The 23634-nt window shown below is 53.7% G+C and overlaps 6 protein-coding genes across 6 annotated transcripts; 3 read left to right on the forward strand and 3 right to left on the reverse strand.

Moving 5' to 3' along the window:
- Positions 1 to 1164: 1164 nt before the first annotated feature.
- Positions 1165 to 8610, forward strand: COCSUDRAFT_60949 (IKI3-domain-containing protein; the record flags this gene model as incomplete). The annotated part of the gene is made up of 20 exons (XM_005650437.1): positions 1165 to 1176; positions 1679 to 1780; positions 1919 to 2093; positions 2279 to 2475; positions 2803 to 2967; positions 3079 to 3258; positions 3420 to 3549; positions 4064 to 4240; positions 4406 to 4625; positions 4822 to 5065; positions 5235 to 5462; positions 5648 to 5882; positions 5981 to 6146; positions 6358 to 6589; positions 6713 to 6904; positions 7059 to 7232; positions 7386 to 7532; positions 7695 to 7916; positions 8115 to 8301; positions 8405 to 8610. The coding sequence occupies 20 exons, from the start codon at positions 1165 to 1167 to the stop codon at positions 8608 to 8610; spliced, it is 3591 nt and encodes a 1196-aa protein (XP_005650494.1).
- Positions 8611 to 9023: 413 nt separating this feature from the next.
- Positions 9024 to 10491, reverse strand: COCSUDRAFT_32433 (hypothetical protein; the record flags this gene model as incomplete). The annotated part of the gene is made up of 3 exons (XM_005650438.1): positions 9847 to 10491; positions 9438 to 9640; positions 9024 to 9172 (listed from the first exon to the last, which is right to left on the reverse strand). A coding segment is annotated over exon 1 (227 nt), but the record flags the coding sequence as incomplete, so codon positions are not given.
- Positions 10492 to 13230: 2739 nt separating this feature from the next.
- On the reverse strand, positions 13231 to 14691 carry COCSUDRAFT_13180 (cyclin-like protein; the record flags this gene model as incomplete). The annotated part of the gene is made up of 5 exons (XM_005650439.1): positions 13231 to 13593; positions 13711 to 13792; positions 13900 to 14075; positions 14232 to 14372; positions 14458 to 14691. The coding sequence occupies 5 exons, from the start codon at positions 14689 to 14691 to the stop codon at positions 13231 to 13233; spliced, it is 996 nt and encodes a 331-aa protein (XP_005650496.1).
- A 567-nt stretch (positions 14692 to 15258) lies between these two features.
- On the forward strand, positions 15259 to 19041 carry COCSUDRAFT_13147 (putative ATP-dependent RNA helicase; the record flags this gene model as incomplete). Its single annotated transcript, XM_005650440.1, has 13 exons — positions 15259 to 15381; positions 15481 to 15543; positions 15648 to 15771; positions 15862 to 15997; positions 16093 to 16339; positions 16452 to 16553; positions 16694 to 16872; positions 16985 to 17195; positions 17335 to 17549; positions 17678 to 17771; positions 17988 to 18091; positions 18262 to 18523; positions 18796 to 19041. The coding sequence occupies 13 exons, from the start codon at positions 15259 to 15261 to the stop codon at positions 19039 to 19041; spliced, it is 2106 nt and encodes a 701-aa protein (XP_005650497.1).
- A 1169-nt stretch (positions 19042 to 20210) lies between these two features.
- COCSUDRAFT_12541 (hypothetical protein) lies at positions 20211 to 21234 on the reverse strand (the record flags this gene model as incomplete). The annotated part of the gene is made up of 4 exons (XM_005650441.1): positions 20211 to 20471; positions 20576 to 20624; positions 20710 to 20773; positions 21120 to 21234. The coding sequence occupies 4 exons, from the start codon at positions 21232 to 21234 to the stop codon at positions 20211 to 20213; spliced, it is 489 nt and encodes a 162-aa protein (XP_005650498.1).
- A 303-nt stretch (positions 21235 to 21537) lies between these two features.
- Positions 21538 to 22510, forward strand: COCSUDRAFT_52630 (SOH1-domain-containing protein). Its single transcript, XM_005650442.1, has 4 exons — positions 21538 to 21649; positions 21736 to 21829; positions 21940 to 22018; positions 22100 to 22510. Exons 1-4 carry the CDS (start codon positions 21565 to 21567, stop codon positions 22196 to 22198), a joined length of 357 nt encoding a protein of 118 aa, XP_005650499.1. The 5' UTR covers positions 21538 to 21564; the 3' UTR covers positions 22199 to 22510.
- The last annotated feature ends 1124 nt before the right edge of the window (positions 22511 to 23634 follow it).

Below are 23634 nucleotides of genomic sequence, written 5' to 3' on the forward strand. Positions count from 1 at the left end.
GGGGTACTGAAGAGTATTCCAGTAGTCTTTAGTACCCTCTAGGCCTGTTCATGGATTTTGTGGAGTAAATGCATCAACGCGACAGTGTCTGATACATTGCGGGCACATGCTTACTAAGTCATGGCTTTGCGAAGAGCTATAAGGCTGGTATGCTTCCATCCCATCTTTGAATAAAACTTAATTGCTGGAGTGTTGGAGCTGTCTGCCAAGAGTTGAAGTCTCAACAATCCTTGTGTGGATGCCCAGTCTGATGCAGCTCTCTCAAGCTGTTTCCCAATGCCTGAAATCATTAAGCAAAAGTCCATAATATTATTGTTGACAACTGAAGGACAACTTGGTTTCAGTCAAATAGGGGTAGAATTTGTCTACCTTTGCTGCGGTATTCTTTCTTGACACTCACGTCTTCAACGAGCCCCACAAAACCTCCCTCAGCAGTCGAAATCAACTTCTGAGAAGTGATGACGCCCACCACCTGCAGAACAGATCAAGGGAGGTTCTGGGACCGGCAACATCGGCAAACCCTAGTACGAATTTTCCCTTAGCTATTTTTTAAAACATACCTCGCCATTGATCTCAGCAACAAGTACATATGCATCTTTACTCGACAGCAGGAGCTCTACGCCCTTCTGCTGTTTTTTGTAGTCGAAAGAGAAGTCAACTTCGATTGCAAATAAAAGTTCGAGCAAATGCAAGATCCCTGGAATATCGGAAGCTCGCGCTTCACGGATCAATACATGCGCTGCGCCCTCCATTTGTTATCTTCCATTTTTGTGTGGACTAAATCATCTCCAACCCACCAGATGCATCCAGGAAGCTGGAGGATGCTGCCCGCCTGGCCCGATCTGCCCTATTGGGCGCCATTCCATCATAGCGCATGGTGTTCTGCTTGTCTCCTTCTGAATATGCTCTACTATACTTACTACCATAACGTGCTTAAAAAACTCAGGCTCATTATAAATTACGCAAACTGAGGAGGGCCAGCGAGCGCTTGGGCAGCCGGCCCCCACTGCAAAGCAATGCAGAGTCTGAGTATATTGCGGGAACGCATCACCCAATTATGTGGCTTCACGGCCACATCTGATGCTAGAACAATAGCTGCATTTTGTAGGGATGCTATCAGTGGGCAGATCTACGTAGCTATGTCTGACTGCTCCATTCGATGCTATGGAGGCCCTGGTGAACAGGTTCGCGATCTCTGCTATTTCTCGGATCCCATCGTGACAAAAAGTTGAGAACAGCGCATTAGCTTGCATGTTAAATCTCAGGAGTCTGATTCCTAGTACTGAAAATGGTTCCTACTGGAAACTGGCAGCCGGAGAGTTTTTGGCTTCTAATGTGTGTGCTGCAAGTATATGTGGATCAGCGCAGCATGTATACCTGGTTGTAGGCGATGTGGGACGTGCAGCTTGAGGCGCATTGCAGTGCTAACGAGCAAGACAGAATAATCTCCTTTGAGCACATCTCAGAACTAGATGCATTATTTGTGGCGACGGCATCTGGACACTTGTTCGTTATCCACGTTGAAGAGCAGGCTGAAGTCGAAGAGGTGTGGGGATTGCTACTATGATACTGCTGCATCAGAGTCGCTTTTGTGCTCTGTGTGACTCACATATGGGGATATATGAAGTCCAGAACAGGCAAGCCAAACACTAGTTGGATACAATTGCCCTGTGTGCAGGTAGGAGCTGTGACGGGTGGAGTAGCTGCTGCTCGATGGAGCCCAGATGGGGAGGTGCTTTCATTGGTGTCTGGGCAAGGCCAGCTGCTCCTCATGAACAAGGTCATCTCCTACTGAATCAGCAACATGCCAGACCCGGACATAGGCCCGGTTCTTGCCTCCCCTTGTGCCTATCTCATCTTTTTGAAATGAAGTGGGTTGACCTTTTTTGAAAATGAAGGTCACTCGCTGTTGATGCAGGACTGGGACACCATAGCAGAGACATGGCTTTTTGGCTCCATCGAGAACCCCATCCCTGCCCGGCCGCTGGCCGCAGAAGCCATCCCTGACAGTGTCTGGCTGGGCTCTGATGACGTCAGCCTTCACTGGCGAGGAGACGGCAAGTTCTTTGCCACTGCCAGCCGCGCACAGACAGGTACATGCCATGGACTGCTCATATGGAATCCACTGTGAGGATGCGATCTTGGGGAGCCACCAGGACAGCCTGCACTTCATGTTTGTAACAAACTTGGGTTGGTATACTGTGCACCCCAAGCAAGTACCACGAACTTTGCTCTTGTTAGGGCTGAAACATGTCATGCACATCATCGTGCGCCACAGGTGAGCCATGGGTGGTGCGGATTTGGGAGCGCGAGAGTGGCGCGCTGCATGCAGTGGGGGAGCATGCGCCGGGCCTGCTGGGGAAGCTGGCATGGCAGCCCAACGGGCGCAACCTGTATGCGGCATGCAGGCAACCCGACGGCGCTCTGCGCGTGCTGCTCTTTGAGCGCAATGGACTGCAGCACGGCGGCTTTGATGTGCCGGGAAAAGGCAAGGCTTTGAATTTTAGTTTCTCCCGGCGTGCATGTTGCTTGCAGAGTGTGGGATCTCCCATGTTTGTGGGTCAAGACCGAGTCAATTGACGCAATGCAGGCACCATTACTAGAATGGAATGGAGCCCCGACTCGGAGTGCCTTGCCATTGTCCTGTCATCTGCTGAGAGTGCAGCAGGCCCCCAACAGGTGCAACCTGCTCAATATTGCTCAACACAAGCTTGCCAAATATTTTCCTGGATTTGGTCCAGTCGATTTGGACCACTTGCACAGCATCGCGGTCTCCTGACTGACACCTCTCATTCTGGTCAGGATGTGGACCAGGAGCAGCACAGGGTGCAAATCTGGCAGCGCATCAATTGGCACTGGTACTTGAAGCAGGAGCTTCGCCCATACAGTGGCTCTGAGCTCCATGTTGCATGGAGCGAAACAGCGCTGGCCTTAGACATGGTCGCCAGCAATGGGACCTTTGGCAGCGTGAGCCTCTCGACTTGTGACTCCCCCAAGACCTTAGTCAATTTCTTGCAGTAGCATAGCAATGCGTAAGGTGGCAATCTGGTGCTGAGGGCTTGCTGGGCTCGTCAACAGGTGAAGTTCAATGCACACACTTGCGTGAGTGAGCGGGGCACGGCGGCTGTTATTGACGGAGCCAAAGTGTTGATCACACCTCTGGGCCTGGCCGTTGTTCCGCCGCCCCTCAGCGCTGTCGTCCTGCTTGCGCCGGCTCCTGCCTCCTGCGTTGCCATCAGGGACTTCACTGGAGCAGAGGTGCTTGCTTCCTCCCCAGATACCTCGCACGGATTACAAGCATCTCCTTAAGCAGTGGTTGCCTGTGCACCCTGTGTCATGATATGTACATATATGTATGTGATCAGATTGCAGACACTGACTGTCTGCATTGTTTTCATGCTTTTCATGTTGATCTGCAGGCGATTGCCATGGTCCTATCAGATGGCAGGCTGGCGGTGATCAGCTGCCTTGAGGAAGATGATTGGGAGGTGACAGTTGAGACACTAGCTGCCTCAGGCAAGCCGGAGGGCCCGGACGGCCTTCCTGCCTGTGCCAGCGAGCTTTCAATGGACTGCATAGTCCTGCCAAGAGGCCTTGACCTGCAAGGCTCCCGGTGTGTGGCATTCAGAGTTGCCCTTGTCTGCGAAGCCTGGTCATCTTAACAACATTTCAACAACATTGTTTGTAAATTCCTTTGCCTTTGCTTCGCGTTCACTAAATGTTGACATGCATGCAGGATTATGGTATGGACATCAGATGCCACACTTCTGGTGGTCACTCGTGTGTCATCGGGGCCTGCTGCTGAGGAGCAGGACGTGCTGACAGAGCTGTGCCTGTCATGGCATGCATTCCCAGACCATACGAACAAACCATTGGCAGCCTTAACGAGTGGGCTCCCTGCGTTACAAATGCTTGTCAATAATACTGAACTTCCATCGAGCACAAATGCATGCATGTCTGGCGGCTGATTACTTGCATGAGCAGGAGCCTGGCCGCTGAAGGAGACTTTCCCCTGTGTCTTGCTGACTGATGATCATCTCAGTCAGGCTCTCCTTTTCTGCAGGTCAAATAGTAATTGACCCCCTGGACATCCAGGCCGCAGTGTCCCTTCCGCAGGGCGGCGCTCTGCTACAGTCAGGCAATGGCTTGCTCCACAAGTGTCATGGGGGCAGCCTGGAATCTCTGCCCGCCCCAGACTGCTTCCCAGAGTTCTGCCCTGTCATGTGCGCGTCACCCGCTGGTGCACTCTTAATAGAGGGTATGCTTCCGATTGCTCCATGTAAGATTCGTGTCAGAAACCATTTCTGAGTATATTTGTTTCACAAAGTCCTACATGAGGAGGACATGGAAGGAGCAAAGGCCTGATCAATGCTCTTTGTGGTTTAAACATGCTGCATTTCGACAGGGGGAGAGCTGCCGCCCGTCTTGGGACTCTCCGACAAGGGCAAGCTCTATTGGGGCCCGCTGCTGCTCTGGGAAGACTGCACATCCTTTGCAGTACGCGCAGAGGGCGCCGGCGGCCCATACTTGCTTTTCGTCACGAGGGACAATGTGCTGCATACACTGCCCTTTACCAGCCTGCTGAAGCCCACAGACTCGAGTCCCCAAGCAGATACTCATAAAAGGTGAGTACCAACTTTCACTCAATATGCGTTTACTTGTAGTGCAGCATGTTCGAAGAACATCAGGATGAAACACACATTTGCAGAGCAGGGAGCCAAGATCGTTGGTTGGAGTGTAGAGTAATGGCAAGCTTGGCATGGCATGGATGTCCATTGATGTCCAACCCACTGAATTGGCTGCTGCCTGTCCATCCCCCAGGCCAGCAGCCAGGAAGCAGGACGGGCAGGCGCGGCACTATGCGGACATGCATGCAGCCATGCGCGGTCACGGCATCGCGTCGACCAGCGGCCGGGATGCCAGCGTGCGCGCCGTTGAGGCCGGCAGCCGTCTCGTGGCCGCGCCGCGCGGCGCCGACTTTGCAGTGCTGCAGCTGCCCCGGGGCAACCTGGAGACTGTCTCTCCCCGCGCCCTTGTGCTGGCCGCTCTCGCCCATGCCCTCCTGGTCAGCCGCTCCTCCCTCTCATTTTTAGAAGCCAATTCCCCACCAGTATTTTGCATTGCAACTGCCAGTTGCTATATTCTCCTATGCACCTATTTAGGGATTATTTGTGGGGATTAAATTTGCTGTCTAAGGAATGTTTAGAAATTGAGACTTTCATTTAATGTCACAGGAGGACGATTATGCGGCGGCTTGGCGGTTGGCCGTTGTAAACAGAGTGGATCTCAACCTGATCGTGGACTATGCATGGCCGCGCTTCCTGGCCCACGCATCCGACTTTGTGCAAGCAGTGGTGGATGACCAGGCCGTGTGCGACCTGCTGGCGGCTCTTCGGCTAGACAGCGTGGCTGCCCCCGGCGGGTCCTATGCCTCTGCCCTGCCTCACCCTAACCCTTCCACAGTACGTTTTTCTCGCTATTATCACAACACTTTGCATACCACACATTCTGCTTGGCCCTGCGGTTTGCCTGATTTGCTGCTTTTTTGTCACAGCATGCTCAGGGTACAGAGTTTGATCAATGGTCAGTGTTAGCCTGTTCGCAGAGACCTCATGAACTTGCTAAGCACCATTGTGGTCGTGTGCAGGAGGCACCACAGGCGGTTGAGGAAGGCAAAGTGGCTGCCGTGAGCCGGGCAGTGAGTGATGCTCTGGTCGCCATTGATGCGGCTGCTTACCTGCGGCCACTGGTCACAGCACGCACCACTCTGGGCGACATCCATGGTGCTCTCCAGCTCATAAAGGACGCCAAGGAGGCCCAGCTCGCCAGAGATGAAGCCCCACAGGTCAATGGCACCGGAGAGCCTGGCGCAGCTGCAGGAGGTACGCTGGTTGCACGGCCCGCTGCCTATGTACAGATATATGCTGTCATGTGTTGCACAAAGAATATGGCGTATTGACTCTTGTAATCTGTTGTGCAGGGGACCAGGCAGCAGCTGGTGCAGGGTTTGCGAATGGCAGCGGTGTGGAGCTGGCGGGGATAGGAGCTCTGGGGCGGTGGCGCAGGCGTGTGGCGCGGGCCGTACCGACGGCCGAGGACGCCCTGCGCCACCTGCTCCTCTCCGTGGACGTTGATCGCCTCTTCAGGTGCCCACCTCGCTCCCAATCCTTCCCTTCTTGTTGCTTGCTGGATTGTGTAATTGTCTTTCTTGTTCTGCAGCACTCCTTGCTTTGGGGGGTAATGACATTCCCCCAACAGCCCCACGTGCCACAGCTGTCTGTTGCATAGGAGCTGCAGGACAATGTTGGATGATTAGGGAGGTGTTGGTGGCTTGAAAGGATGGCTCTGTGGGTGCAGGTCTGCGCTGGAGATGTATGAGCTGGAGCTGGCGTTCATGGTGGTGGCGCACAGCCAGCGCGACCCTGGCGAGTACATGGCGCAGCTGCAGACCTTTGCAGCGCTGCCCCCGGGGCCCCTGCGCCGGCACGCCCTCGACATGCACCTGGGCCGCTGGTGGCATGCGCTGCACGCCCTGCTCCAAGCCGGCGACGCCCACTTCGACGCTGCCCTGCGCCTCGCCCGCGACAAGGTACCCCCTCTGATAAGCCAGAAAACCCCGCCCGACCTTGCAGCACTGACTACTGCCCTTCCATGCAGCACTGCGCTGCAAACTCCAGGATGACGAAATGGTGAGAGGGCGCTATGAGTGCAGGGTCTGCTGCGGGAGCTATTGGGAGCGTTGCCTGCCGGCGACGCGCGGCGCGCGCAGGTGCTTGAGGCATATGGGGAGGCGCTTGCCGCCCGCAATCTGACAGAGGACGCAGCGCTGGCGTTCCTGGCTGCAGGCTGCCTGGAGCAGGCGTTGGCCCGGTACAAGGTGGCCGGCCAGTGGTGCATGGCCTTCGTGCTGGCAGGCAAGCCCTCATTGCACCAAAGACCGCTGTTCATACTAAAATGTACGGTATGTTCTGCCCAGCGCTCAGCTTGCGATGTGAGGAGTAAGGGAGGGTGGGTTGAGAGGTTGCAGCGTGGAATCATATGCAACTGACGTGCAAAAGGGAGCAGGGCGGCTGGGGTGGGCGGCGAAGCAGGTGCAGGCGCTGGCAGCAGAGCTGGTGGAGGGCCTGAGCGGCATGGGGCGGCCGGCAGAGGCCGCCACTGTGGCTGCCACCCACCTGCATGACATTGAATCCGCCGTGCACCTCTTCTCCCAGGCCCACGAGTGGCGCCAGGTGTGCATCCTGCGCTGATACGGCATTCTCATTGGGCATTCGCCTTTGGCCTCATGGACCATGACATGAGAATGACTTGGAGCAATGCCATGGAGAAAGCATGCGCGTTCCTAGGTCAAGTTCGCGCACCTCCTGAGGTTGTGTGTCTGGCAGGCGTCGTACACAGCGTACCAGGAGGGGCGTGAGGACTTGATTGAGACTGTCATAGCGCCCGCAGCAGCCGATGCAGCAGCCACTCTCCTCAGCCGTGCTCTGGACGACCGCAAACGCACTTGCAAGTACCTTGGCCGCCTCAAAGAGGTGACAGTTGCTGATAAAATACCGGAAATTGTGTGCACGAAGCACGCATAGCTTGATGTCTTTGCCCTGGGGTGTTGTGTGGAGGACACATAAAAAGATGAGCACATTTCATTCTCTGGATTCTCACCTTTTTTTTAGGTGACATTGGTTGCCGATGTGCAGCTGAGGGAGAAGCGCGCGGCCATGGAGGCGGCGCTGGCGGCCCAAGAGGACGGCGACGCCGACGGCGCGGCCGCGGACGACATGTCTGACGTGTCCAGCGTCGTCAGCGGCCTCAGCGCTTACACGCAGCACAGCGCGGCCGCCACATCAGGGCCCACCTCCACTGGCACCTTCGCACCCTCCACCGTCGGCGGCCGCCGCCCCCAACGCCGGCGCCAGAAGGTCTGGGCTCCTACGCTTTATCTCCCTCGCGGTTCCTTTCTTACTGGACAGCGGCAGGCAGGCACAGGCTGCGAACCTGACATTTATTGTGAGGTCGGAGATGCCACGTGAGTTCTATACACCCAGCACACATCCGCAGCAATCATGGGTGTGTCTGCTTCCGGCACAGCATTAGTGACTGATTTATTGTGGGAGCAGGGCTCCAAGGCGAACCGCATCAGGCAGGGTGGCCCGGGAGAGGACAAGGCCCTGGCAGCCCACATCCTGGAGCTGCAGCCGCGCGCGCAGCAGCTGGCAGAGGCCGCACAGCTGTGCGAGCTGCTCATCATGCTGGGCCACGAAGCAGACGCGCGCACCCTCCAGCAGGCAAGCCCAGCCTGCATGCGTGCAAGCAGAACTGGCTGTGATTCTCACTTGTCTTCATGAAGTAGGTCTGCTGCGCTGCTGCGCTGGGTTGGCTAGGTGAGAATGTGTGCACAGCTGCGCAGTGATGTGCATCCATGCCATGCAGGCTCTCTCAGATCTCACATCGGAGTGCGAAGCCGCCGCTGCATACATTCTTGCCAACGCAGACACGGTGAGGCATACCGCAGACGACAAGCAGAGCGCTCGTCAGAAAGAGCCTGCAGGGACAGAAATGAGCTGGAAGTGGGACATACTGCGCCCGATAAAGAGCGCATTGCCTTCGTCTTGACTGCAGGCAGAAGTGTATTGGACACTGAAATGTGGAGGACGCTGACTTGGATATTCACAACCTTACTCAAAGCAATAGAGAAGGCCGCGAATCTTGTCCTTGATGGTCATGAAGGCAATACAAACACTGTTGGCACCGGTGTACCCAGTTGAACTTGGATTAAAACTGACGCTGCCTGATGAAATGTTGACTGGGATGATCATAAATCAAAACCATATCCAGCTGCACTGATAATCTCCATAGTCATGCAAGGAAGCTACAAATTCCTTGCATTTCAGGCTTTCCACAGACTTGCAGAGAAAGCTGATGGTAGGGTTCCAGGCAGAAAAGTTATATATCGACCCACAAACTAGGGGTTAAAATCTGCAAATGGCGCTCTATCAAATTCGAGCCAATATCTGAATCAAATAAAGCAATGAAGAATCGAACGGTTCTCAAGGGTTTCTGTAGGACTCCAAATTACACTGTGTGGATCTAGCAATAATCTTTTGAGTCTTCTTCTAAAACGAGGAACGGTGATCTCAGATCTCGTTCTGCATAAAGCATATTTTGGTGATCTCAGGTGATATTCACGCAACCTAGATAGCTCATATACCCTTAGCACAATACATCTAATATACCAGGATGGTGTGAGCTTCTCTCTTGCTGAGTCATGCAACATCGCGAGGCAACAAGTGTTCACAAGATGCTTGATGTTGCACCCAACTTGCACGATTGAGAGGTTGACGCCGGTATATCGATGCACCAGGACCATACTGTGCCTTCTACATGACCTTGCCCTTTACGGAATTCCTGAAGGTGACGCAGTAATATTGATTTGTTTGTAGGGTTTCAATCACTGAACACATCTACGGGCACCAGCTGTGAGCGACGTTCTTTGCAGCTAAAGGAGAGCAATATAGCTTGCATGCTCTGAGAAGACTCTGAGAAGACTCTGAGCTCGATCTGTCCTGTGAACATATGCAGAGTATGCAGACTTGCCAGAATTTCAGACTTCTCCTGTGCTGTGAAGGGCAGGACTTCCCTTGAGGTAGACGCAATTGACTAACATGACTGCCCATGACATTCCCACTAGCGCAGTCACTGAAAAGCACAAGCAGGCAGTCCTGGAAGACCTGCAATTGCATGGGTCAGTCTATCTTCTGATGCCTTTGATCTAAAGAAGTTTTGGATGCTGTCAGGAAATGAAACGGATGTAGCTCAAGGATATTTTAATTTCTTTATGCACTGCTGCAGGTACCAGCTCACATCGGGGTCCAAATTTGGAGCAGACTACTTGTTGTACATTGGGGATCCCAGCACGTGCCATGCTGCAGCTTGTGTGCGCATCCTTCAGCCGGGGACTCCCCCAGACCCCATCCTTCTTGCTGCTGCAGTGCGCAGCGCATTTGGTGCACGCAAGCTGCTGCTGCTTGCAAGTGTGGATGACAGCACAGGTGTAGTGGACTACATGACTTTGTCGCAACAACCTGTTCCTCATGGTCCTGTGCAACTGTAATTGATGGAAATCAGCATCTTTCCTTGCTAAAGCCATCGGTCGATATGGGGTGCAAAGACCTGATAAGAATTCTTACGGCAGTGTGAAGATCAATGTTGCCACGTGGCGCACCAAATGCTGGGCATTGTTTTAATTATTCACTGGATCTGTTTGTGTACAGAGACATTACAAGTGCGCAAAGCATGCGCTTGATCATGTGATAATGGGTTGGTGCAGAACATGGGCATGCATCCAGTAGTCCCTGAGCGTCCCTATTTGTTCTGATCACCTGATCGACAAATTCTACAGTCGTTACACAGTACTGCTGGTGAAGACACCAAAAGCAGTCTGCCCCCAGCAAGTGTCTCCTGTTCGTGCCTGGCATATTAACAGAGCACACTTGCACAGAACAAGGCAGGAGGACACCATTCTCATTCCTCAGGGCATCTCAGACTTGTGATAAATACCATTTCTGGCAGATCAACTACAGGAATTCTCAACCAGATGCATACGTTGGTGCTTCTATAAAAGGACAGACTTTGAGGTGGACACAAGCCCTGCACACTTCCACACGATATATTTCTGCAGGACATATCTGCCATCCTGGGGTGCCTGTGCCCCGGCATTTACAAATTACGAACACACAATGTGTCCTACGTCTGACACCAGACCATGAGATTGTGATTGCCCTCGCTCCTCCAATACAGAGCCAGCACAAACAAGCGTGATGCGGCATCACTGATCCCTGATGCCCACTGAAAGCCACAAATTTGTTAGGAGAAGCAAATAAAATTGTCCCAACTGCATCAAGGCCTTGGGGCTTGGGTCAAGGAAGGAGGGGCCAAGCTGCTGCAAAACTAATGTGAGTGGTCTTCAGTTGAATTACTGACGCACGCCGTCCCACGAAGCAGCTGAAACGGGCTCCGCAGCTCCTGCCAAAGCAAGTTGCTGATCAGAAGATTCTTCATGCACTGTTCAGAAGCCCTTATCAACACATGCCACAAAAGCAGTAGCCCTCATACGATTTTTTCCTCCGCATGAGCTAGATAGCTTGCTCAGCATAGCGTATATGTTTTGTTAATCATCGGGCCAAAGAAGCTGCTCTTGCATCAAAATATGGAGCACAAGGAGACAGACCTGTGCACAGGCGTGGTGTGCTTCCTCGATTAGCACCTCATCACCTGTCTGCAGGAGGAAGGGGGCACACATGGTCAGATCAAGATGACTCTTGAGACTTCACCAAGGCGATACACCTAATGTGCCTCAAATTGGGCCAGCAAAAGAATGACATTAGGCCAATGCGCAGAGCAGACCCACACAGAGATGGGACTAGCGCCACCAATTAGCGGGGCAGTAGCACAAGAGAGGAAGGAATTAAGGGGTTATGACACTTCCAGAACACCCCCTTTGACGGGTGGGGAGCTGACTGCCAGAACAGTGCAGCTGCACCGCGTCATGTGGGGCTGCAGAAGGGCCCCGGCCTACACCGCACCACCGCTGCCGCAGCCCCACGACATCCTTGCAGGGGGACAGCTGCCGCTGCGAAATGCTGCGCTGACTCACCACCACTGCCACCCCTGCAAGGACGGACCGGCGGCCAGCCAAATGGGGTCCTCCGCAGGCACAGCACCCCACCCGCCCAAACCACCCCAACTGGGCTTCTTGTAAGGCCTACCCACACACCAAACACGCTTCAACATTCCGGCACCAAAGCTGCTCTGATACCCGTGAGGTTGGTGCACTTGCATCAATGAAGAGTGTCAATGCTATTGACATTGGCCGATATCAATATGCTCAGAGTGTCATCAGCTACATTACAGCAGGGACCACAAGAGACAACGGCCATAGAAGGCGAGGCCCCTCACAACCTTTGAGCAATCAGGAGGTGGCCATGCCACTCCCAGGAGCCCACTCTGCTTCCAACATCTTGGTATTGCCCATTGCAGTCTGGGAGCCGCTGCTAGCATGAGGAACATTCCAACTCGGGAACAAATGGAACACATAGCTTGCAGGCTGGCAATTGCAGGAATCCACGAGCGAGGATATGGCTTGGGCTGTGTACCTTTGTGGAAAGAGCTGGGGCTCTGAGGGAAGGGGACCTCCACAGAGTTGCTCCTGGAGCAACTGCGCTTGAGCGGCCGCCTCCCGCCTGAGCCGTTCTGCACTGATCTGTCTGGGTCTGAGGGGCTGCCGCGCTCAGCAGGCTGCAGTGACCTGCTAGCCCCCTTCCCATCCAAGCTGTCCCCTGGGCTCGGCTGGCCGCTTGCAAACCTGCCACGGCCGCCGCCGCAAAGGCTGCCATTTGCGCGGGAGCTCCTCGGCGACTCTGACATGCTTCCATTGGGCCGCCTTGTATCCCTGTCAGCGACGCTTGTCAGTCTGTCACTGGCTGGCCACTTCCCCGCATGATTCCTGTCAGCGCCCAACTGTGCGCCGCCAGCTTTCAGGGCGCGCTCAGAGTCTTGGTGCAGGGCTGAGCTCGAGCTGTGGGCCTGCCGGTACGCATCGGATCGCCAGCAGTCCAAACCCCTGTCGGAGCCGTCTTGAGCGGCGGACGACCGCTCGGCTCTGTCCCGGGCCCTGTCAGAGTACTCCACAACCCGCACCCTCCTACTCTCCCTCTCCTGTGGGTCGTCCGTGCGGCTGCGCTTGTGGCCTGCCTCTGTGACATCCCTTCGGCCGCGACTTCCCCTCTCGTCTGGTCGGGCGCGCTCAGCCCCCCTGTCCCTGTGGGCCCTGTCCCTGTCGTGGCGCTCGCTCCTGCTGTCCCTATCGCGATCGCGCCCCCTGGCCTCCCTCTCGCGCCCATCCCTGTCCCTGTGTGAGGCGCGCTCGCGCTCTTTGCCCGCCCCTGCCTCCCTCGCTCTCTCTCTCTCCCTCTCCTTTGTTCGCCTACGCTCTGGGCGTTGCTGCTTGCTGTCCTCCTCCTTGTCCTTGCTTGGCGCTGCCTTGGCCACCACCTGGAACAGCCAGGGTGCACAACGTCACACACTGCCTCGCATATTTGGTCGCATCTATCTCACAGAAAGTGAATGGAGTAATCTTCTTGAAGTACTGCCACAGCTTGCAGAATGAGGTAGCAGTACTATCAGAGATCAGAAGAACCTGCACATGATGCACTAGGGGTGTCACTAGTAATGCAGTCAGCATGAGCTCCTTTGCAGCACTTTCACACCAGCATACTGGAGTAAAGGTCCACATCGCACCCCGTTTGGCAGGGACGTCTCCGCAGCATGTGGCGGCTGAGCACCGCTGTCCACAGCTGCTGCACCGCGAGAGCTGGCAGCTCCCGGTGGCCCGAGCGACATGACAGGGCTGCCCTGGCCCGTCATTGGAGAGGCCTGTGGAGTCGCGGCTGCGCTGCTCGCCTGCGCGCCTCGCGTCAGAGCAATGTAGCGCGCAGGTGGCCGCTGATACAAGCTGTGCACCTCCATGCAGACCTCACAGATGTCCTCAAAGGTGATATTGTGCAGCTCCCACCAGGGAGGCTCCTCAGGCAGGGGGATCTGCCGCACCCCCACAATCACACCACATCACAGGCAGAGCTGGACCAGGCAAAGTACTGAAAAGACAAGAACACTCAAAGATTGCGCTGCGCAGGCTGCTCGGTCAGCACTCCTTACCTTGAGACGCCGCGCGGCCATGAAGATTATGCCGCAAGCCACCACTTCGCTCTTCAGGCGCACGCACAACGTCGTCCTCAGGCTGTACAACGCACAAGCGCGCTTCAGTCAGCATGTACCTTATAACTTGACCAGAAAATGCAGAATGCAAGGGCTGTTACAGCTGCCATTATGTCACTTGCACCTCACCTGTCATTCGTGAGGTTCCAGGCTTCTTGCATCAGCTCTCGATGCCCTGTGCCCAGCATCATATGCAAGTGGTTCAAGACCAGCTTGTGCGGATGCTCAACGTGCACAATGAAGCCAAATTCGCGCAAAATCATACGCTCCACTCTTATAAGTTCGAGCTTCATCGTCTCATACTCCTGCACAGCACCGCACAAGCCAGGCATTCAGCATAAGCATGCAGTGCACAAATGCAACCTGAGCAAAACCACCAGGCAAAACCACCGGGGGACACCAAGAGTACTTCGGACAAAAGAGGACTTCGGATACAAGGGTAGAACAATCAAGATGCGCACCACAGTGTAGAAGTCTAGTGGTTTCAGGGGAAGAGCCTGCCGCCTGAGCTGCAAGCGGTAGAAGACAGCCAGAACGTCCCGTACGCGGCGTGGAATTTCTTCTAGCTTTGTGGCGAGCCAGCAGCATGTCCAGGCCACTTTCTGCATTGAAAATTCCACATCAGAGGCGTTGTGCTGCTTAAATTCAACCGTGCTAAACAAAATCCAGGGTGGGCAAGGATCCTACCTCTACATCGAATTTCGCCATCGATTCTTTGCAGAAAAAGCGGTGGAACAGCACTTGTCCTGTTGCCATAACAACTTGAGGAAGCTCCAGCAAATAGCCGCCCGTCTGGATGAGGGTAGTCCCAAATATTCTGAGTTCTGTCTCTGTGTCCTCGGACACACCATCCTGTCTCGATGGGCTCCTTTCAAGATCTTCCTTGCTGAGGTAGAAATTATCAAGGTTCGTGTAGATCATCCTGGCCGAGGGCTACAGCCAAAAGAACACCTCCCAGAAGGAAAATGCCGCCACACACCACCAGCGCCCACACAACGGTGCTGTTACTCACCACCCTCTTCATATGCACAACATTCTGCAACAAATTCCAGCGGTAATTTGAATTTTTTGTACTGGCAGTCCGCCATGGGAAGGGCACGAAGCTCTCGAAGACAGGACCGTGCCCACGCGTATACGGGCGGATATTCCCGACTCTGGTCCGTAGACAGGACTGGGGGGCCGCATGCATGGTAAATTTTTGCAGGGAAGTTTGACAATATCCCATCTACTGGTGTTGTGGAACAACAGTACGGTGAAAAACAAATGTACCTTAGGCTATCGTTTTAGGAGCGTGCTTTAATTTCCATCGAAAAAACAACTATTATTGGATCCTGTCCTTCGCGTTAGGCACGTCCTTAGAAGAGCAATTGTGCTATATTTGATTTTATGCATCGATACTTGATCCGCTCATTGATAAGCACCTGTCATCAAATACACGTCCAAGTCAATTTTGTAGTTTGTCGATCTTGACAAGGCTTGGGTGCACCGATGACAGCTAAGGAGCTGCCAATATGGCCCTTCAGGCAGACGATACTCGATACGGTCTTCAAACACCCCATCACAGTCATAATTGGCGAGACAGGATCTGGAAAAACTACACAGATCGCCCAGGTCCAGTAACTCTCCAATGCTTTGGAGCCCTCGAGGTCGCTATAAAGGTTGCACTCAATAACACGCATTCAAGGATGACTTATTTTTTGTGCCGTATAGATGCTAGACAAAGCGTATTGTGCCAGAGAAGGTTGCATTGGAGTGACACAACCGCGGAGGGTGGTAAGTGAGAAGCTCAGCTACTGGCATCCAAGCTCTGCATTTGACAAGTGTCTTGAATTGCTCAAGGGAAGACGCACGCCTGAATGTCTGGCTCACCTTTGCAGGCTGCACTTACTGTTGCCCGGAGAGTGGCAGAGGAAATGAGGTGTGAAGTGGGGCAGGAGGTTGGGTATCGTGTCAGGTTTGAGGAGCGGACTTCCAGGAGGACGCGCATTGTCTATTTGACAGGTACCTTTCCCACACAATTACTTGACTTGCACGGCAATCTTCTGATGTACCTCCAGCCATCCTGTTGAGTTGCTAGCCATTGCCTTACAGACGGCACGCTGCTACGGGAGATGTTGGACGATCCAGAGTTGTCTGCATACTCGGTGATAGTGCTGGATGAGGCACATGAGCGCAGCCTCAACACCGACGTCCTCTTTGGCGTCCTGAAGAGTTTGGTGAAGACGAGGTGAGGGATTGTGCTCATCATGTCAGCACCCAAAGCTTGCTGCCTAGAACATGGTCATCGGGCAGTCTGACGGAGAATTGCCTGAACACATGCAGGCAGAAGCCGCTAAAACTCATTCTCACGTCAGCCACGCTTGATTCTGCCAAATTCTCTGCGTACTTTGATGGCTGCCCAGTCCTCAACATTCCTGGCCGGCAGTATGAAGTGCAGATTGTCCACTCACAAGGCAACCATGAGAATGACTATCTTGCTGCTGCTGTCGACACAGCACTTGATATCCACCTGCATCAGCCTCCCGGAGACATCCTTGTATTTCTGACAGGGCAGGCTGAGATTGACAAGGTAAGGTTTCCAGTACGTGCGTCATCATCATAGCATGAATTCTTTCGTGTGTGTTACCTGTTCAGTGTCCGTGCATGGCATTCTATAACTTAACTCTGTATTTGTGCTTCAGGCTGTCAAACAGCTTAGTGAGGCAATTGCCGAGCTGCCAGAAGACTCCTGCCCTGATCTTCTGATTCTTCCCCTGTATGCTGCCATGCCCTTGGAGCTTCAGGTATGCAGTAGCAGGAACTACCTTTTTTACTCTTGCCTTGTATGTACACTTGTCCTACACGACCAGACATTATGTTGAAGGGCCTCAAAGACACGTGATGGGATCGCAAATGTGCTAACTGGAGGTGAATGTTGCGGCAGGCTCGGGTGTTTGCTCCGCCGCCAGATGGTTGCCGGCGCTTGATCATGGCCACCAACATTGCTGAGACGTCCATCACTGTGGACGGCGTTGTGTATGTGGTGGACCCTGGCATGGTCAAGCAGAAGTCCTACACCCCAGCCACAGGCATGGAGTCTCTGCACGTGGTGCCCATCTCAAGGTCCGTCTACAAGCCTCGCCGCCGTGTCATGCCCATGCAATCTCCTTCGTCACTGGGGAAGAAAAGGCTTTGCTTCTTTTAAGTAAGGGGCATCGCACTCCTTCTGGTGCAGGGTGCAAGCCACGCAGAGGGCTGGCAGAGCGGGGCGCGTGTGCAATGGCAAGTGCTATCGGCTGTACACAGCCCAGTTCTTTGAGAGGGAGATGAGCGAGACAACGGTGCCTGAGATCCAGCGCACCAACATGCTGACGGCGGTGCTGTACTTGAAGAGCCTGCCGCTAGACATCGATGTGCTGGCGTTCGACTACCTCGACTCTCCAGGGGTCAGACACATCTCCCGCTCTCGTACGCTGCATTTCCTGCAACCAGACCTACAGCGGGAAAAGCGCAATGGCCCCCTGTGCAGCCATCTGTATTGGTCAGTTTGGCCTGTGCTGAGACAGGCAACCTTTTTGTTGGCAGTCAGAAGCGTTGGAGGATGCGCTGCGGCAGCTGCTCATTCTGGACGCCCTAGACAGGGACGGCCACATCACAGAGCTGGGCAGGCGCATGGCTGCTCTGCCCCTTGAGCCCAGCCTTGCCCGCTCACTCCTGGCCGCTGCAGATCATGACTGTCTGCCAGAGACTCTGACGGCTGCGGCCATGCTGTCTGCCGAGACTATCTTCTTGGGGAACAGGTGCTATTGGTCCTTCCCCTCGGATCCTAGGAGCGTCAAAGGCACCGTCTGCTCAGAGGCTAAACCTTGATACTGTGCGACAGGGGGCCCGTGCAGCTGTTGAGGAATGAGGCTGGCGCGCATGGGAGGCAGGGAGAACTGTCAGAGCAGGGCCGTGCAGCTCTGGCAGAGCTGATGAAAGAAGGCTTGGGAGACCACATCCTCATGCTGCGCATCTTTCAGGTTGGTCTCCTTTTATGCTGCAGACAAAAAGGAGCCTTCCAGCAGGATCTTTGTCCTCCATCTTTGTGGGCCCGTCTCCGCGCGAATGAGCCTTGAAGGCTGACATGTCCACATACAGCTCCCCCATGCGGACCCCGAGCTCTCTTTCTGTTTAGGCCCTGCATGAACCATTCAGTTGGCAGCTGCCCAAAATTTGAAATTCGATCTGCGACGCAGGCCTGGGAAAGGAACAGCTTCTCATCAAAATGGTGCAAAGACATGGGTTTGGATGTGCGGGGCATGCACTTTGCAAGGGAGGTGCGCAAGCAGCTGGCAGACCTGTTGGCACATGCAGGGGCCAAGGTGCTGCCTGAAGCCTCTCTGGCTTGCGCCAAATCCATTGCGAACAATGCAGAGGACAGGAGGGAAGCAAAACGCAGGCGGCATAGCTCAGGTGCTTGAGCATGTCTGTGCCACTAGCCATCACAGCAAAGCATGCCTTTCCCTTTAGTGGCTCATGTAAAAGTCAAGCAAGGGGTGGATTGTGCCTTGCAGGGGTGGATGCTTTGCGGAGGGCTTTGCTGGTGGGGTTTGCAAACCGCCTGGCGCGCAGAATGCCCCGGCACAATGGTTACAAGACCCTAAACGAGAGGGCCACCCTGGCACAGTTGCACCCGGCAACCGCAAGGATAGCGGCTGATGAAGACGGCCTGATGCCGGAGTTTGTCATCTATTACGCTCTCTTTGCAACAGCCAAGGTGTTTCTGAGCAAGGTGGGACCTTTCAGACAGTACATGTTTTCCCAAGGTCTGTGCAGTTGTCATGTGTGTTAAAGCAAAATCTGATCTGGTAGATGGATCTCAGCTGACGGAGCTATATTTTTGTTGTTATTAATATTACACGCTTGTCCTGCCAAAAGGCAAGGTATGTCCTGCAGACAAGCTGCAGTTGAAGGCTGCCACAATCCTACCCCTTGTTGGACTTGCCAGATACGTAGCTGTACACTACACATTTTTTGGCATTGAGGTGTTATGCGCAATTGTAGGTGTGCCCTATGGATTCAGAATGGGTGGAGGACATTTTGCCAAAGCTGCGCAACATTGATGTGGAGCGTCTGAGTGGAGGAATGACTACAAAGAAAGCTGCAAAGCGAGCAGCAGTTGTGGGAGACTTGTCTGAGAAACAAGTGGTGAAGAATGTACCAGTGGCAAATGCTCGCAAGAATGATTTAGCCGCAGTCGATGCAGCCCGGCAAAGATACCTTGCCCGGAAATCTGACAAGAAGAAATGAGCACTCTTGGCCCAAGTTCTGGGTGAGGTCAGTGTTTGAAAAGTCCCAAAAGGGTAGCAAGCATAATTGGACACTTGCTGAACTTCGCGAACTGTAATCATGACTCAATGACGAGTTTGAGCAGATGTGCTGAGATTTGAATTGCTCTACTTGCATCATAATTGCTGGAAGAGCTAGAATCTGTCCATGCAACACCAGCGACTGCAGCCGTTGCGCACTGTGAGACTGTCCAGGTTGAACTGGCAATCATCCACTAGTACGCAGAAGGCTTGTGTAAAATGCTGTGTATTAAGCATTCCATTATAATATGTGCGCCAAGCATGTTTATGTGCTGGCTGGTGATTACAAATCCAAAGCTTTCATAGCAGACTGCATACGTACATGTGCACTGATGCTCGTGATTGTTACGACTTCTCATTAGATCACTCAAACCGCAACTTCAATGCAGGACCCCGTGCCACTGCCCCTTGAGACCGTCAGCCCACTGTCAATAAAATGAGAACTTGCGAATGCTGCCACCGTTACTTTCTGCGGGCGTGCTCTGTGGCAAAGCATGCTGCAATGTGCGACCTAAGGCGAGCGCGAAAGCCGTCTGGGTGACCGAGACAGAGAGCGGCGCGGTGACAGAGAGCGGCGCGGCGACAGAGAGCGGCGCGGGGTCAAAGAGCGACCCCGGGACAGAGAGCGCCGCGGCGAGAGGGAGCGCCGCGGCGAGCGCGATCTGCTGTACTCTCTCACAGGGGATCGGCTGAGGCTGGCGGCACGGCCCCTGCACCGTTTCCCAAGGTCGTCAGTGAGAGCAAGCACTTTGCACCTCAAGATGCCATGATGTAAACACAGGCTTCACAGCTGGCAAGGATCGCGCTCGGTATTGTGCATGTTCATGGCGGCAGTGTAGTTCTTGCCTGGGGGTAGGCGAGCGGCGGGTGTAGACAGGAGATCTGCTGCGTGGCCTCCGGTAGGGGGACCGGGTGCGGCTGCGGCTCCGCACACCTTCAGAGAGTGTACGGCCATCGGCTTCACGTGCTACATACTCCACAGACAGAGGGCGAGTGTCACCTGTTCATCCACACTCAGTTATGGAAAGGAACCTGGCATACCCAAAGAATGTAACATCTGAAGACCTTGACGAATGCAGTCAGAACAATGATTTTGCTTTCTGCGAGTCATCAGCAAGTATGGTGCGCGCCTGGCAGGTGGGTGCCGTTCACAGATTTGAGAGCATCGGCCGCCTGATCTACATTCTCAAACTGCACAAATGCATAGTTGCGCTTGATCTGCACGCGCTTCAGCCGACCAAAGGGCTCAAAGTGCTTCTCCAAGTCACGCTCGCGTGTCCGATCCGCATCAAAGTTGACCACAAAGAGAGTGGTCGCAGGCTTCATCTGCCGCCGTCTCAGATCCTCACGGCGCCGCACTTCCCCATCCATCTGACCAGCACCCGCTCTGTTGGCTCACAGACATGCAACGTATGAACACTTTGAAGCAGTAGCTTGAGATGCGGATGCCCGAGAAAGGGATGAGGCCAACCCACCTTCGCCCACTCAACACGAAGTCTTCGCCTTCGGTTCCCAAATTCACGCCTGCCAGCAGGAAGAAGTGCAGCTTAAATATTTGAGCCTTCAGGCCTGGTGGCGATAATACAGCATTAGAAAAAGGGAGCCTCACCCATCAAGTCCCCTGATGGCATCATCGCCATCTCGAGAGTCCCTCATGTAGACAAATGCAAAACCTGCACACAAGCTCCATTGTCAAGATCAAGCCACACGTCTCCAAAATATCCAGACAATGCACAGGGGGCCGCATCGCACCTTCAACCCAGCAATTGCTGCGCCGAGTCTACTCTTGAGTGTCAGGAAGGCAACAGTTGAAACTGAGGTTGGATTGCTGGTTGGTGATGGCAGAAAAGTCATGTGGGTGTCTAAGGTTGCTCCGGGCTCGTAAGGCACACGTCGATCGCGGCAAGCCTTCGTCTGTGCGCTTGGACGTAGATGTCCCGCGGATGCAGGTCAGGGTGAGGGCGGAGAAGGGGATGGGTTGCCACGAGGTTGTCTGGCGTGTCAGTTGATGAGCCTCACCAGTTTTCATGTCCACCCTGTCCAGCGATCCATATCTGTCGAAAAGCCTCTCAATCTCCCGCACGCTGGCGTCGTACTCAAAATTACCACAAAATACAGGTCTGTCCCCGCCCATCCTTTGTGGAAATATTGTTTCTGGGCTCAGTGGCTGTCACCAAATGGATTTCCAGAGACTGCTTGCGCTCTGAACGTAATGCAGGCGTGGTAATCCCACACAATCTTTCTCTGGCGAGGTTCAACCATGGACATTTGTGTGAGATGGGTCATGACTGATCAGCTGACCCGTAAATATAATAAGAATATAATATCGATATATATATTCGAACCGTAGGAATGACTCATCACCGTGGATGCCTGCAGAGCTGATTCAGCTGAAGTGCCCCAGAAAAGACATTGTCCACACATTGTGACTCAGATAGTTGGATCTAAATGTTCAAACTGGCGCATGGCAGCTTTGCCTGACGAGCGACGGCGCTTTGAGTTGGAACTCGAGTTCATCAACTCCTTGGCCAATCCGCAATATGTGCAGTGTAAGATTCTTTGTGGTTTTACCTTTGTCAAAATGGTCCTGCACAGTCAATCAGTCTAACCTTCTCAGCCTGTGATGCTGTAACAGGGATAGCACAGACATATGGGAATGACACATCTTTTCTAGAGTACCTGCAATACCTGCTCTACTGGAAACAACCGCAATTCGCAAAATACATCATGTAGGCTTTCTCTAATTTGCATCTCCTTGCCTGCTCCATGCATCTTTCTTGAGTAGGCCTGTACTACCCTTGGCTGATCAGCACGTGCTCATGAGGGTGCGCGGGTGCAGATATCCTCATTCCCTTCACTTCTTGGGGCTGCTGCAGAGCCCGGAGTTCAGGACGGCAGTTGCCCTTGCCCCAGTACGGGTGCGCCTCTGACACCATGGCACCTATGCATCTGGAGGTATCAAAGGCATATTTTGCTGACAGACCTGCTGAAATTTGCAGGAACTCATCGAGAACCAGCAATTCTTCATGTGGCAGCACTTCAGGAAGGACAGAGAATTATCACATGAGGGATCAAATGCAAGTGCCGATCAGAGATAGGACATTGTGATGCCCGGCAACGAGGGCTTCTGCTGCTGAGGTGGACACCAACTGGAATTGGCAACCTGTGCAACATGCATATGCTGTGCACATGATGCAACTTGCTGATTCTTATCGGTCTTCTATAAAGTCAGCACTGCAGGCCAGTGCGTCCAGTATGTGACTTTGCTGTGGGAACTGGCATGGTATTTTGAGTGCCTTCGTGCAGTCTCTAGCTTGGTTCATTCCTTTCCAGACACCATCAGGCTTCTCCAGTCCTCTAGTGTGTCCAGTACTAATGTGATTTCGTCCGCTGTAACTCACCTGCCAGCACAGTGTATATGTTGAGAGAAAGAAATCGTGCTGAATTTGGGATAATGAACATAAAATTGGCCTTGTCAGGGAGAATGATCGACACCAAAAATACCTCGGGGGCTTCCCTCACGTCCACCGCTCCCTTCAATCACAGCACCAGCTGGTTAGCAAGTTGGCAGGACTTTCCTGGAAATCTTGTGACCGGTCAAATATTTCGTGGGTTTGTTTGTACGGTACCCCTTGCCGATAGCACATCAAGGTGCCACCCGGGCTATTGACAATACTTCTACCTACTGGTGATGGTTGTATGCATGTATTGCTGTATTACTCGAAGTGTGCCCAGTTGGACCTCTTGTGCGAGGTGCAGAGGCAAGCCATGCCAACATGAGCGGCGGTACCGAGCGCAAGGCCGCGACTGCACCAGCAGAAAAATTGGCAGGTGCCGACTGAGATGAACAGGTGGCATAAGCCAAGGCATGCTGTGACTTGCAGGTTACGGCAGCATGAGCGATGTAGCTGTGCTGCTGCGTGCTGTCACAAAATCTCCCCTCACGCACATGCTGTCTATAGCAAGCAGCCTGATGGAACGGGGATTCTGTGCCAGGCTGCTTGCTATTATAAAAATTGCACCTCTCATGCACATGCTGTCTATAGCAAGAGACTGCTAGCAATGGGATTCCTGTGCCAGGCTGCTTGTTGTCACAAAAGTGCCCCTTTCATGCACATTCTGTCTATAGCAAGAGACTGCTAGGAAGGGCGTTCTGTGCCAGGTGCTTCTTGTCACAAAACACCCTTGTCATGCATTATGTTCATTATGATTACAGTGTCGGCATATGCTGTCTATAGCAAGCATAATGCTCAGAAGGGTTTTCTGTGCCAGGCACACCAAGGCGCCGCAATTCTAGTAATTCTGATGAGGGGGCTGACAAGCACTCCGCAGCAACTCGGCTCTCGGCGGCAGCATGAGGCTGCTGACAGGCCGACGGCAGGAAGGCCCGAGCACAAACACCAGGCAAAGGCATGTCATGAACTGCCAGCACCAGACAGCGTGGTGAAGAGCCGCATGAGCAACCTTCTGTTGCTTGCTGTGCAGCGGAAGCAGGCTCCTCTCATGTGCATGCCACAGTGTGCACAGGGCAGCT

This window comes from Coccomyxa subellipsoidea (assembly GCF_000258705.1).
Source record: "Coccomyxa subellipsoidea C-169, whole genome shotgun sequence".
Classification (NCBI taxonomy): domain Eukaryota; kingdom Viridiplantae; phylum Chlorophyta; class Trebouxiophyceae; family Coccomyxaceae; genus Coccomyxa; species Coccomyxa subellipsoidea.